General features: G+C 38.3%; 1 protein-coding gene across 2 annotated transcripts in view; it reads left to right on the top strand.

Annotated features, from left to right (window-relative positions):
- The window catches only part of eva1aa (eva-1 homolog A, regulator of programmed cell death a), a 60,398-nt gene that overhangs the window by 40,520 nt on the left and 4,339 nt on the right, over nucleotides 1-15,539 (top strand). For both annotated transcript variants that reach the window (XM_004083462.5, XM_078943064.1), the window contains one exon: nucleotides 14,310-14,444. In XM_004083462.5, coding sequence (XP_004083510.2) covers nucleotides 14,310-14,444 — 135 coding nt within the window. The remainder of the gene's footprint in view (nucleotides 1-14,309; nucleotides 14,445-15,539) is intronic.

The raw sequence follows: 15,539 nt of genomic DNA on the forward strand, positions 1-15,539 counted from the left end.
ATTGACTTAAATGGTCACCTGGGGGGAAAATCTCCATCCTGACTATAGAAGACTTTAAACTTTACTCAGAACATGTAATGTTGATTAACTTAGATGTATAAGAAAAACATTATTTTTTAATTAACTTTAAATTATTAGTCACCCTCGAATTAAGATATTTTATAATGCTTCTTTTTTTAATCACTTTGCAGTTATTGAGAGATAATTTGAAACCAAAAGGTCAAGTTTACAATTATCTGTTGGACTAACTCTGTCGTATGGTTAATCAGTTATTAAAATTTTTATGTATAAGCCTTAAACGTTTTTTTTTTAATTCTCAAATTATTTTTGGAAGTAAGATTTAACCATTTTTGCTATCTAGGAGCAGACTTTCCTTGGAAAGTGTAAAGGCAGACAAGGAACAATCCATTAGACGGATGACATCTCATGATATTCATTTTAAAACACTGAAGAAAAAACTGTTGCAGCATTAATGCATCTATTGGATACATTTGAAAGTTGTTGATGTGAATTTGGTTCTACAATTTGTTCATCTTTTTTGCTGGAAGCTCTTTTGTTAGTCCTGCAAAGTTTTTATGTCTTGGCTTAGTCAATTTCTTATTAAAGATTTTCAAACAGCCTTTCTTCAACAATCCACTGAGCGCTCCAATAAAAGTCTGGCAGCAGGAATATTGGGAGCAACGAGCATCTCCATCTTTGAGGAGAGGTTTGCTTCTGAGCATGTGTTTTTACGTCAGGCTGCTTTACGCATTGTAAACATGTGTTTTGGGTTGCATTGCCTCAGTAGTTTCACCACTGCTGTTTTTTCAGGTTTTAAAAATTAGCAGACACGCTTAATGATGTCTGTAGATTTTATAGGCTGGGCTTTCTAAGTGAAGCATCAAATGACTGTCTTCAGATGTACAGCAGCTTTTCAGATGACTGAAATGTTTTATTGCCAGTAACTGAAGATAAAGGTCTTAGCTTCTAAAATTCCACTGCAATAACTTCAAAAGTTGCTGAGAAACCAAAAACATTTAATGTAGATGTTTAATGTAGATGAAGTTTTGATCATGATTTTTAAGATTAGCCTGTATTTTACGACATAAAAACAACCTTTCAGTGGCTGACTTTGACTTTAGTTAGAATTATACAATCACTTCCTGCACAAATGTTGCATCGCTTTGTGCTCATCTTGAGGAAAGACAGTAAACGTTGCCCGAACATCCCATGATCTTCCACAGTCTCTACTTGAGAGCTTTGGAGTGATAAAGATCTGAGAACTGTGGTTAAGGAAAACAGAGGACATGGAGCTGAAGTAAACATGTGACGGATCGTAACCTCAAACAGACAGTCAGTCTGCTTATCAGCATGTCTTCTGTTGAAGGTGGCTCTGCTCAAGATTATATTGATCCTCTATTGTTGCTTTCAGGGTCAAAGGTTATCTGTAATCAGCAACTAATGCTTCATTCCTCTGCTGGAGGCAAAGGCCACGAGCTGCAGGAAGTTATTTCACAAAGCGAGTTTTTGGTGTTTAGTTATCATTGTTTTCTAATCACTGGAAGGAAGGGTTAAAAGATCATTTTGATGTTAATCAATGTGCAAAAATATTATAATTCATATTCAGACAATGTTTATTAAAATCAAGCTTTTAGGTGATTGTAATATTGTTTCCTGAAGACTTTCAAGTTTTTTCCTCCCTTCAGGATGAGTTCAAAGTCAGCCTGTGAACTCCAAGCTGAGCAGTTGAACCATGCTAGACAGCTTTTCAAATCTCTCCGAGACCTCCATCACTCTGATCCTGAGCCAGAGCTCTCTGATCTGTGCTCCAAACACCAGAAGGGCCTCACTCTTCTCCTTCCCTCCAACCGAGAAGGAAGGAATGATAGAGGGAGGGATCACCAGAGCAAAAGCTGGGAGGCACTCTCAATGGCTCTGTTTGGCATACTCCTTTTTTCTCGGCAGGCCATATGTTTCCTGTCTGCAACATGACACCAGTGCCAGATTGGGCTGTGCTGCTATTGAGGTGTGCCTGTACTATTGTGGGGTTTTATGATAAGTTGCCATACTAATACAGCTATTCATTTATGCTACAGTGTGGTTGCGGGTGATTCATGTGCAGCACATTAAGATATCTTTAAACCAAAACACGTGGGAATATATGACTTCCACTGATTCGTACTGAAGAACGCATCATTTTTTTAAGGAATTTCATTTAGCTATTTTGTCAGTCGATTGGTGTTGCCTTTAATACACTAATAACATCAGCAGATCCGCTTTGATAAACTTGGGTCTGTGGCCACTTAAAAGAGTCTGAAACATGATTTGATTAGATTGTGGAGTGATGTCAGTACTAATACAGTTTAACAGCCAAAACAAACTACTAAAAAATTTCAAATTAAACAAGGCCTCCTCTCTCTTTCTGCTTTAGTTTGTAACTTTTGTGCTTAAAGGCACCAATTGTCTGTCAGATCCCCAATTTAAACCAGGCTAGACTAGTTATATCTTTAGCCTGAACTTGAAAATGTACATCCTTTAAAATGTTTTGCATCCAGCTGATGAAAGTAAACAAAGCAAATCGGAAGTGTAGGTAGAAATATTGAAGATTTTCTTACAGAACATAGTTGGCAACTGCGTGTTTTGATCATCTTCCACCTGCATTAATGTGACTATAACCATAAATGCAAATCAATCTGTAGGAGATCTAAAACTCCATTTTATTTTAAACACTCACTGTAATTCAGTGTAATTCATTAATAAATGTATATGATAATAAAGCTTCAACTTTGCTTTATGTCAAGCATTAATGTTTAAACACATTAGAATTGCATTAAGAATAAATACGTCAAATTTGTTTTGGTATTTTTAAATGCCCAAAGAGGAACCAAAGAAAGAAAAAAAAAGAAAAACAATACTTAGAATAATAAGTTTTTTTTGTCTTGTCACCATTTAACAGGACTGAACCATAGGAAGAGGCACTTCTACATATTTAAAAAAAAAAACAGAGAGGAAATTGTATTATATTTAATAAATCCTATTAATGTATCTCACTTTGGTTTTAAACCTTAATAGATTTCTTGACAGGTGCACATCAGTCAGGCCACCCCTTGTTATAACAAAACGCAGTGTTTTTCAACCTTTTCTGAGCCACGGCACACTTTAACCTTAAAAAAAATCCCGCGGCACACCAGCATCAAAAAATTAAAAAAAAAGGAGAAACTCATACTCTGTATTGATCTACAGCCCCTCCACAATCTCACGTGCATTTTTGAGATAATTGTAGCAGAAAAAGCTGGAAACTGCAGCTGTTTTTTTTCTAAAAGGCCAGAGATCGGTTTTCGGAGCTTCATTGTTTTGTTCACTTGTTCCACGCTCTGATATCGGATTCTGTGGAAAGCTACACCGCTAAAGACGAGCTTTAGCTGCTATTTTTTTTAGAACTGAGCGACTTTACGAGCTAAATCGGGACAAGGAAGTGAAGACTTTAACCACTTCTGATTGGTCAGACTGATGACATGTGATTAAGCCTTCAAGAATGATTGGTGGAGACAGTTAAAGGGACGGGACGTTTCCAAAATACAGCCGAAGGTGCAGCTGAATCGCGGTACCTTATCAAAATGTCTTTATTAAAATAAAATAAATGCAAAGAAAAAGTATTTTATGATCTTTTATATTCCTAACTCCTCAGTGTTTTATCAGGGCCTGTTTGGATGAACAGAGAGCTGAAATCATGGAGATGGTAAATGCTTTTAGATCAGTTAATGAAGGCAATTTCCCAAGGCACACTTAACCATCTCTCACGGCACACTAGTGTGCCGCGGCACACTGGTTGAAAAACACTGACTTAACGTATTAGTTCAAAAAACCCTGAACAGAAAAGAAGAAAGGATGGCTCAATATTCCTCACCACACTCACATCATGTCATCTTCAGATGTCTGTGTAGCATGTCTGTCCTGGTTCTTGTGTTTGTACATCCTGTATGTTTGTGTGACTCTGGCTTAAGGCAAATCTTCTCCGAGCATCGGAAGAATTCAAAACTAATCCAGATCAAATTTCCCATTCTGAGTGCCAGCATTAGACCATTTTCTACAATCATTGTGGCTGGAAAGATTTACAGCCCTCCTGGAATGTAAATACTGGACACTGAGAACAGCGTAGTAGGATCTTCTCCCATGGGTCTGCAGTTTGTGCTTAATTTTAGGTCTCGCTGTCAGCTGGAACAATAAAGAAAGATGGACGAACAACTTTTTATCAGCTATACTAAGGGTGAATAGGGCCTGATAGACCATGGAGGATGCCATCTTTACTTGAAATTTGAAGTCCGAAATGTGGAGGAAGGGGCACAAAAGAGCATGAAAACAACTGCAAAAAAAAGTTTTCTGTCTGCTTTAAGTCACCTCCAGTGCTCCAAATGGAAAACTTTGACAGTTTTAAGTGTTTGTCTATGTCTGAAGAGTACTGACGTTCACTTGGCCTTCAGAAAGGCAGCAGGTGTCTGTTTTAAAGACTGTTGTAAAGATGTCTGAAGCCTCCTTTTTGTCTGACTTTCCTCTCACAGGCGGTCCATCTTTGCGCTCTTAACCTCGGGGATGTGCGTCTGCATCTGTTGTGGCTCGGACTGTTTTAAGACCACAGAGATGGAACAAATTTTGGATGGTTTGAGAAATGCAGGACGGGATGCTGCATTTCACTCCCTGCATTTCTCGTCTGGGAGAAATGCAGGGAGTAACACAGGCCAGTCGGATCCCGAAGGTCTTGAGCGGTAGAGATGCTGTAGACACACATTTGGCTCTATAGGTTTTAAGAAACGCTCTGATCATGTTTTGATCTATTGTGAAAGCGTTCCCAGTGGTCTTTTGAATATGATTATGCTGTTTTTAGCCAAAATTTCTTTTTAAAACAGTTTTTTTCCCCCCTAAATATTTTTTGCAGAGCAGCAGAAGTTTATTAGAAATTCAGTTGTGCCTCACCCAGCTCGTACGAGGAACAGACAGACGTACATGGATCTAGTCGTCTACAAGTGGATGCATCAGAATAGAGCAGAGCAGGGAGCTTGTCGCCCGCTCAGCGTCCTTTCCCCAAAATACAAACTTTTAAAAAAATTAATTTTATATCTGCTCCTGATTCACCATAATTTCAATAAAACAATATTCAAAAATGCAATTTTTGTCTTAATTTTCTTTTCATATGTCCTTCATTATGAACTAAAAATATCAAATAAAAAACCAAAAACACCATTTTCATCGGAGTGAGTCTTTAACTATTCATGCGTGCCTGAAGTCTAAATGGGGGGTTGAGATGTGTATAGAGCATTTTCCCTCCTTTTCTGTCTAATCTGTCCTCTGTTCTCCCTTCCTTTTGATCACTAGCAGCTGCTGAGAGTAGACAGTGGTAGCACCTATCTGAAGTCTAATTTTAGAGTTAGCTCCAATAATAGCTGACAGCAGAATCACCGCAAGACTTCTTTTTAATGGCCTGTTTTACTGCCTGGAGGCTGATATCAAGCAATGTCACTCAATACCAAGCTCAAGTCCACTGTTTAGGCTGCAGACTAAACAGTAGGTGTGCATTTTGCACATTTGCGTATGCTTTGTATATTTACAGTGATAAGACAGATGATAGACTGAGGCTGACCCAGACCTTACTGTCATTATCTTTCTCTAGGCCTGACCACTAGTTTAGGCCAACTCTCTGTCAACACTTGGTGAAAAAAATGTCCTCCCTCCCAAACACGGAGAAAAACTTCCACACTGCATTTTGAGCATGATGCTTGGATTATGATACTTCTCTGTCTATGGACTACAGTAAGGTATTACTTAGCTGTAAGACTGTTGGTTGTAATTCACTCTTACTTATGGTGAGCATAATTGTCTGACAATGACAGACTACAGCAGCACCTGTGATAGACAAGTTAAATGTGATCCAGGTGGTAGTGCTTTACCAGAGTCATAAATAATTGAGTGTGATGGTCTGCATCAAATCATAAAGCACATGAGTAAAGACTAAAACAAATTCCCAGAGCAACTCATGAATGGATTCTCTTTTGTTTAAATAAAACAGCTTATGATTTAATCCAGTTCTTCCGGGTGTTTACTGAGAAACAATCTGTTATGGAGAACCAGAACACTGTGACTGTGAGGACATAGAGTCAGTTTCTCAGATATGTTTCTTTCTTTAGCCCTACTTAACTAGCCTAACAAACAGTACAGGTCATTGCAGTGAAGACGTGAGCTAGATTTTAAAAAATCTTTTTACACCTTTGAGTATCCAGTCCTAGAATTGTGTTTTGATAAGAGATAAATAAGGTGTTCATAATATTTAGAAATTCTTTAATTGTTCTGGTAATGTCATACACAAGAGCAGACAAAGAAATGCTGTTTGGAAAAAATCTTATTTATTTCACACAGCATAAGATTTTTTGAACAAAAAAGATTGTTACCCAGCTGGTGACTGGCTTTAAACTGTTCGTCTGGATATAGCTCCAAGACTGCCCGCCATTTTTGCTGAACTACTATTGTTGAGTTGGGGGTGTGAGGGGCTGTAAGCTAGCAGGAGAGCGAGTTATGGGTTGATGGCAAGATGGGGCGGGGTTGCTTTACGCCAGCAGTCCCACCCACAACTCAGAGGTGAACTTCTAATAAAGTATTGTCGCTACGCAGAAAACATGTCAAAGAAAATGACAGGTTTTTTGTCTTTAGCTACAAACAGTACATGATGCACTCTCAGAAGATCTTGTTTGTTGAGGAGGACGATCTAAGTTCATCCACTCATTGTACATAAATACTATGTCACCTCACATAACACAAGGTTTATGTGTGGCTTGATGATCTGTTTGTTCAGATCTTTGGTCTGTCGTCAGTGTTCGACACAAAAACCTTGTCAGGGTTTATTTTTAGGTCAAACGATTGCATGTGGGTGTTATTATTTGTTATTTTTTTCATAAGTGTTTCCCCCAACAATTAAAGGAACTCTATTTATTTACACTGCTAATTGTCTTGCTGAACCATTACATCTACTGAAGTTTGGAAGTCCTTAAGACGCATGAATAAAGCAATAAAAAGAAAAAAATGCAACAATTTGATCATTGTTATTGTTATCCATCATTATTAAAAATACTGTTCTTTTGGTCTTAAATACAATTTCACCTGTGTGTGGTACATTCCTCAGCTCCAAAAACACCTAAGTGCTGATTTTATTAACAGCGTGGTGTGACCAGTTGTTCTCTGAAGCTAAAGATAGCTTCATTGTTTGCAGCGGTCTTGACATATGTCAGAACATGCTTGCTGAATGTTGTTGCCTTGGAGTTTACACCACTCATGTCCCTTTGTCCTTTTCAGTAACAACAAAGTTATTGTCATTTGATGAACTCAGCAGTTCTTTGTCCTCCTGAAATCTCCGCACCCAATTATCTCATGACTCTTTTATGAAGGAGTGACTTTGGTTAGGTGACTTGATTTGATGATTCAGTGCTTTGTACATCCTTGTTGATCCAGTGTTACATCAGACAATAATGAGGCTGTGCTGATTTCAGCAGTGGAGCGGCTTTTCCCACATTTAGCTAACATAGACGTGGAAGTGCCAGCATTAGGGCTGTTTAGCACGTCCTGACAGACAGCAGCAGGCACAACTTGGAATTGAATCACCAGGAGATCAGTTCCCATGTTGGCACAAAGATGAGACTTGGTGTTTCCTAAAACCTGAGTGGGTGAGGTCTGAGGGACAGCCTCAGAACATAGTGCTTTTCTGATTGATTGTGTAAAATCTATTCTGTCACCAAGATCTCTATTTTTGCCACCATGTGAAGGATGCCACTCATGTGTGGACAGGTGCCGTGCACATGCAGTGTTTAAATAGTCCGGACAGCTGGGGTTTTTAAGTTGAACTGACCGCAGTGGTGATGTGAGAGTGTTCCTCTTCTGGTGTTAGAGCATAACTGGGAGTCTGCATACATTTACATCTGAGGGTATCCAACAGCAGAGGGATGTGTGTTTTTGATTAGTAAGCAGTAGTAAGCAGATAAAAAACCCACTGAATGGAAGACGGGGGTCGAGGTAGCCCAAGTGGGGGTCTGAGGTGTTCCACATCATGGAACTATCAGTCTTTGTTTAGACTCCTGCATACCTGAAATCTATTAAAGAATGAAACCTTAGTCCAACCTTCTTGGACACACTTAACCTTGTCAATGTTTCCTCTACTCCTTTTTAAATTCTACAGAACACTACTACTAGATTTGTGCTCCTTCATTTGGAAGAAGTCTTCATTTAGAAGTTTTTGAACTCTTCCAGCCAGTATTTTCTTTCTGCATCTATAAAGAAGACATGTGAAAAATCACATAGGTTGCTGAAACCCTTGGCTTCTTCATTTGTATACTCCAAATGTTGTTTTTAAAAAGCAGAAATTGTAATATGGGTATTAATATCAGGCTACAATGTCAGACTTAGTTTGATTTTTAAATCTTTATTGGTTTTATTCACTTTCACATTGCACTTTAAAGACCAGTTTGAAGTGTTTCTCAGACGTCACACTCAGAGGCAGCCTGTTTATTAGAGTCCTATCAAAACCGGTACTAAACAAGGAAGAAGAAAAATTATTAGATATAACATGTAAACAACTGAAATACCTTACTGACCCATCATCTTTTGAGGTTTTTCAGAGCATTCCAAGTGTTCTTTTAATTAAGGATTATGCTGTTCGTAGCCAAAATTTACTAACCTGCCTTATTTTCTAGGATACTATTCTCTTTTTCCAGCAGCATTTTTTTGTCTGCTCCTGATTCACAACGATTTGAATAAAGATATACTCAGAAATGTCATTTTTAGCTTAATTTTCTTACTATAAAACCTCCATCATCAGAAAATGCTACAAAAAAGATGTTAAAAACACCAAACATATGATTTTCATTGTAGTAGATCTTTAAAACATGTTTTAACCTTTTTTTTTTTATTTCCAGCAGATGTCTTATTTGTTTTTACTAAAACTCAAGTTAGAATTGACGCCTGCCCAGGTGAAGTGGACAGTCAGTGGATTTGAACTCTGGTTCTGACCAAATCATTTTGGTCTAAATTCACTCCAGATAGGGTCCCTTTCAAAAAGATGATATTTTGTAAATATTTTTAGCTGTTAGAGAAGAAAAATTAACTGGCTTTTCATGACAAAGTTGGAAAATATGGGACACAAAAAACTAAAATCAGCAGCTAGCAATGAAAAAGTTTTTGCATATGCCAATTTAAAGTTTTTCTACAATTACCACAGTCCCAGTGGGAGTGACAGAAATATGTAGTAGAACAAGTTGTGGATCACCAGTTCCTTGGGGTTCAAATTCTTAGCAGTTTACATCATCGGTCTGCCTATAGAAGACGAGCCGAGTGTGTTGCATTTGACTTCGGTCAAACACTTTCCCCTTCAGAGAAGCTTACATGTTTATGACCCCATTCGTTTACACAAGGAGGCAGTTAATTTGAAATACAGTGTAAACATTTTCAAATGCAGTAAATGTGTTGTCTTTCCCTTGGTCAGAAGTGCGTACGCCACCAAGCCAAGTAAGTTATTGTCAGCTGGATGCTGTTTGTAATGCGGTAAGGGAGGGAGAGGAGGGAAGCATTCTCAACACCTTCTGCTGCTGCCCTCTTCACCTCTCATGTTATTCTGCAGGAATGCCATTAGCTAAGTGAAAAATGACTGTCTGTCTGTTTTTGTGGGTTCGTGGATGGATTCATGAGGGAGTGGGTGATATCTGTGGGAAGCTGGAACCAAAATACATTATTTGTTTATTTGTTTCAATCGATGCACCTATAAAGATCGTCTGCAAACCTCACAGAGCTTTGACTTTTGTGTGCGTCAAGTGAACGTTGAGCCTTAACGGGGGACTTTAATGTTTTAGTGGACACCAGCTGTGTGCTTATTGAAACCAGACTGCTTTGCAAATGCTTTCTACATCATGCCAGCACATTGTCCCAGGTATTTTTCTTCCAAAATGTGCCATGTCTCTCTAATGAAAACATTTCTTTCCCAAGGGTTTTAACATTCTGGCACCTTTTGCATATGTTTTGGTTTAAATTAAAGACTCGAAAAGGTTGCCTTTGTTAAAGTAAACCATTGGTAGGATTTGTATTTCTATAGTTTACAGTACAGTGGTCCCTCCCAACATCGCTGTTCACCTTTTGCGTTCTCTCTGTTTCATGCAATTTGCATGCTTTTTTTTTTTTGACAACCCATTATCTGCGACTTGATTGGCTGTTGACCTTGTTAATTAATCTCTTGCGTGTCGTATCTCCTGTGTAGAACTGAATAGAAATCCTTAATCACGATCAGATCTTTATTTTCACTCTATAAGACTGGACTTATTGTTGTTCTGCAAAGGTTTGAACTTTGACAGTTTAAGGTAGAAAAAGTTCATGTCTATCTGAGAAATGTGTGTAGTGAGGGGTTTTACAGCCTTAAAACGTCTATTATCTAGCCCAATTTCAACCTAAAATACAGTTTGAAGATAATAAATCTGCCCTCAAAAGGTAAAAAAAAGGAGCCAAAATGTGTGTAGGTTTATTTCTCTTGTGAGGTTTGTGTTTTTTACTCTGAATCTGTAAAAGGAGCCTTTGAAACCAGCCTCAAGAAGGTTGTATAGAGAGTTCTGTAACACAGCAACTACCACCAATATAAATGTGTGTGGATTTGGCTTCAGTTTTGACCCATAATGGGTGAAGTTAAGTGAAAAACGTCTTAAGGAAAGGCCAATATCCAAAATATTACCTTCCCTACAGCCGTCATAAATTCTCATAAATGGTAAAGAATGTTCAAATTAGTGTCCGTGGCTAGATTTGAGCTCAGATAATGTATGATTTAATATTCCTTTTTATCCCTTATGGCTTCCAGCATTTTGTCTCAACTGGGTTCTGCAGTGGTCAGCACATGGCACACTGACACACACTGACACACAGGCACAACTCCGGTTTGCTAATGGAAACAAAGCTGGCCTCTGCCAGTGTAAACATGAACCATTGTTAGCGGGCACTCGTTCCTGCCTCCTACCTTCGTTCCCTGTGGCAGTCCTGGCCTCTGAGATATGCAGCTTTGTTTGGACCAGGTCCTGCTTAGTACGGTTATAATAGGAAATATGGGAATGCACTTGCCCCTGCATTTATGTGACCATGTCATTATAATGAAATCTGTAGGGTGTGATTTATGTGCTTGGTTTCTCTCCCTTGCACCCCTTTTCTATCTTTTACTGGTTCAGTTTAACTACTTGGCTCTTAAAGTGTGGTTTGTGGCCATTCGGTTCCAGAAGATTTTGCCTTTTGACTGTTATTTTTAGGATAGCAGGAATAAATACAATATATTCCATTAGCTTGTCCAAACGAAAAAATTCTGTGAAAAGCACGAAAAACTATTGTTTTGGTAAGCGTAAACAAATTGTGTTACTGTTTTTACATAGTGGACATTTTATGTGTGCACATGATTTTGTTTGCCCCAGTGTGTCAGTTATAGGTCTACCAACTGGAAAAATGTGTGTGTTGGATAGTGTTTGTGCGTCACATCATGGCGTCTCTCTGCTATGACCCTGGGCCACATGTGCAGCCAATTAGGACGAATCAGAAAGCTGTAATCAGGGGGTGGACTTGGGGACAGTGGCAGCGTTTTAGTGGGGGAGTTGTAAGATCTATGATTTGTGTGTCAGACTGATGGAGAAGAGCAAGAGGAGCTGATCTCTTTGTTTACAGCCTTTTTATGCTCTGAAGTAAAGGGAGGGGGTATTCAGTTTTATCTAAGTGGTCCCAAATAAAACAAAGTTTAAGATGCTTGATATTTTTAATATACTGGTATTTGGTTGATTAACTTGTGTGGTTTGCCATTTGAACTAGCGTAACTACATGGTGGTAATACGACAATGTAATTTGCTCCTGCGGTGCCTTCATTGTAGTGTTTTGGAGCAAATAACAAGCTAAATCTGTCTGTCCGGTCATAGCACATGGGTGCATGTGGATTAAAATAGGGAAAAAAAGTTGGGAGCTATAGCCAGTATCACTTAGAAAAGCCCTTCTCTGCTTTGAAAATGGTAGGACCACGTCTGTTTTAAGGTTTCTGGCAGCATCACAAATAAATCAAACTGTTTCCTGTCATAATCCTTAAACTTGCACATGTAAAATCACGGAACTCCTAATGCAACTCACAGACATTTGAGGTTTAACTATTTTTTTTGGCTTAGCTGAACACAATTTGACCAATATGGAAAAGAAATGTTTGACAGATTCAAAAATCAACTGCCTTGATTTTGGTATTTTACCATGTTTGTTCTAAGAACTCATTTGCAGCATTCTTTTATAGAATATCCATGATTGAAATTTTCCATTTTTATTTTTTTATTTTCCTTTCAACAAGCACTTTTTTATTCCTAATTATTTTAATAATTCCAATTGTGTTTGTTTTCCTGTTTTTCTTTTTTAGGTTTAAACATTATTTTAAGTTACACTCTTCGTTTTTTCTGAAGTTTTTTTTAAGTCTGCCGAGTAGCTGATAGTGTAGAAATGTTGTGTTTTTGTGTAGGTGTAAAGGAGAGACTCAAACTAGCCTCTATTGAAAAACATTTAAGTTCTGCATTCATCTCTTTCACCCAAAACCTATTTTAGCTCAGAAAAGTTTCTGTATTCAGCATCAGAAAGGACAATTACAATAAGCTGAAATATATTATTAAGTATTATTTCTGGTGTCCAAGAATGTAAAGAAGTAGCAGAAAGGTCAAAGCACAAACTTCCCAAAAGGGAAATCTGCAAAACTTAGTGGTTGAACAAACTCCTCCAGGTTTTCACCAACTGGAAAACTCATGTGTGTCCAGCACAAAGATAATATCCAGTGAAAGGGCTGTGATGGGGGGCTCTGTTTTGCTCTCGCCACGCTTTGATTGCCTCTTGACTCACTGCCAAAATACAGCTCTTGAAATTTGATCAGCATGTTTATCCGCTGACAAACGCTCCTTTTTTGCCCAAAATGACATGTCACAGCGTTGCTATTAAAAGTACAGATCCAACAAAAAAAAAGAAAAAATGAGGCAGCAAATTTTTCATTATGGTCAGTTTGTTTGTCCAGAGCCCTAAACATAGCGGAGCAACAGATAGCCGGTCATCTGCGGTCGCTCAGAAAGGATGACCGCAACGTTGCCTGGAATCCAAAACTGCATGTGAGCTGACAGGAATGTATAGCCCACTGCATTGTGGGTTTGTGTCTGGGGGAAGGAGTGCAGACTCCCTGACTCACAGGATGCTGTTATGTTAGGGATTGTAGGTGGAGGCCGTTAAACTTTTGGGAATCAGTGGGCCGCATTGGGAAGAGCGTGAGTCACATTTTATCTCACTCACTGAAGCCCTATTTTAACTGTTGTTTAGTGAAAACCCCGTTCAATCTTCATTACAAGCATCTGTTACTATATGTTTAAATAATTTCAACAATCTTCTACATCATGAAAGAGCACAGAAAATTAGGCTCTAACCATTGTAACTATCGCATTTTAGCTCAAATTATTGTAGACCTTTGAAAGTATAATGAAAAAGGTGATAAAGTGGAAATAAGATGGGGGGAAAACTAAAAAGAGGAGAAGAAAGCGGGAGAACAGTTAGAGCCCAGGAAGAGCTTTTATGAGAGCTACAAGAGTGTCAGATAAGACTGAAGGAGAAGAATGATAAGGTGTGATAAGCCTTGAAGGGTGTTGAACTAAAGGAAAAAAGACAAATATTAAAGGAGAAGAAAATCCGCCTTTGATAAAGTCTTTAAAGGCTGAGAGAGAACCACCAATCTACAGAAAGCTAAGAAGCAAAGAAGGAGGAGTAGGAACCGGTGACAGGAAAGTCCTTTGTTTAAGAAAGCTAAAGAGCAGATGACATTAATCTGGAAAGGAAAAATCTAAGATTATTTCTGCCAAAAATTCTGGTTTATTTGGTTTGATTTACTTCTCAAAAAGTCCAGTAAAAACAGATTTTGTTGTTTGTCATGAATAAGTTGTTTCACAAACTATAAAAGTGAATGTACTTTTATATTAAACACTATCAAAAACATTGCTTTTTTTTCCTAAGGGAAAAAAAAGAAAGCTTTAAAAGAAACTTGTCATTATGACTTTTTAGTTGTTTAAACAAAGCTCTAATTATGCCTTTGAATAAGCAAGAGTGTGACATTTAGGAATAAGAATAATTCTGAAATATCAAAAATGCATCATCCTCTTTTACATGTCTAACCTCAAAGTAAAAATGCCAAATATACATTTTCAATACCACATTATGTAATTGTGCTGTAAGATTTTGTTGCATTTCTTACACAAATTAAAACATTTTTTGTGCTTCCTTTAAAGTCCCGAAGAGATTGCTTCAGGAGCCAGGTCCAAGACCACCAGTGTACCCCCTGGAACCAGGCGCCCATGACCCCAACATAGTGGGAGACAGTCCTCCTTACGGGAGCTCAGTCAAAAATCCTGACCCGGACTCAGGTAAACAAAGCACACATAAACAGAGTGTCAAGTGCAGCTTTACAATTCATGTTTGAGGTCTGAGCATTTATATGTTTATCAAAGTGTTTCATAATATCCCAGTGGGGGGAAAAAGAGAAAATGAAACCATGTGAGATTTTAGCGAGGAAGAAAACTCATAGTTTTTTTCAGGAGGGATGCTGGCTTACATCCAACACCATCATTACTCTGCTCAGCCACCGGATCCTCAAATGAATGGGAAGTTAGGAAAGGTGAAGGGCTGAGGCCGTGTTCTGTAGTGCCGACAGCCCTTATCGGATGAGTGGCTTCTCCTCCCTGCACAGACTTTAAACATTCCACCTACAGTTCGTCTGGGAAAAAAAAAGAAGTTCTCATCTCTCATGTGACTGTGGGAGCACTAAAAACAGAGGATTTCAAAGCTCATTTACAAAAGTTTCATTTATAATCATTTGTGGCATTTCCGGTCAGTCAGACTTGAGCTGAGCAGAGATTTAACTAGAGAAGATTCTGAGAATTGAACACAAGAAGTGACCGTCTGCCGCTGACCTGTAATCCAGTAACACCACCATATGTCTCGTCTTGAATTTGCAAAATTTTGTGACACTGAGCTGATGCAAACTCTTGTGGGCAGACTTTGTTTACATCAAACAAATGCAAACTGCTTGTGAGGTCACTTTATTTGCTGTGGGCGGAGTCTTAGTCTGCTTTAGGTTTGCACACACCTATATTCCTCTATGCATTCTCTGTGCATGCTTCATCTTGCTCAGGTCTGCTGGAGCCCTGAGCAGGTTGACGGTCTTGATTTTGCCACTTTGAATCTCCCAGATATCTGTTTATGTCTAAAACAAAGCATGTTTTATCATTAACATAAGCTTATTAAATCAAAAATATGAAATTATTCGGAAAATTATACAAAAAATTGAAGTGTACAGTAGTCCGGGGCTTTTTTGAGCATATTTATTACTTTACAGTTTATGATTTCCCTTTAAAACAGTTTTTCGTGGCAATCCTTGACCTCCATCTTTTTAGTACAACCCCAGCTTCTTTTTAGTTGATATTTTTTATAACAATACACAATAAATCCACAAAGAACCC

The sequence above is a fragment of the Oryzias latipes genome, chromosome 24 (assembly GCF_053564925.1).
Source record: "Oryzias latipes strain Hd-rR chromosome 24, Olatipes_Hd-rR_3.1".
Lineage (NCBI taxonomy): Eukaryota > Metazoa > Chordata > Actinopteri > Beloniformes > Adrianichthyidae > Oryzias > Oryzias latipes.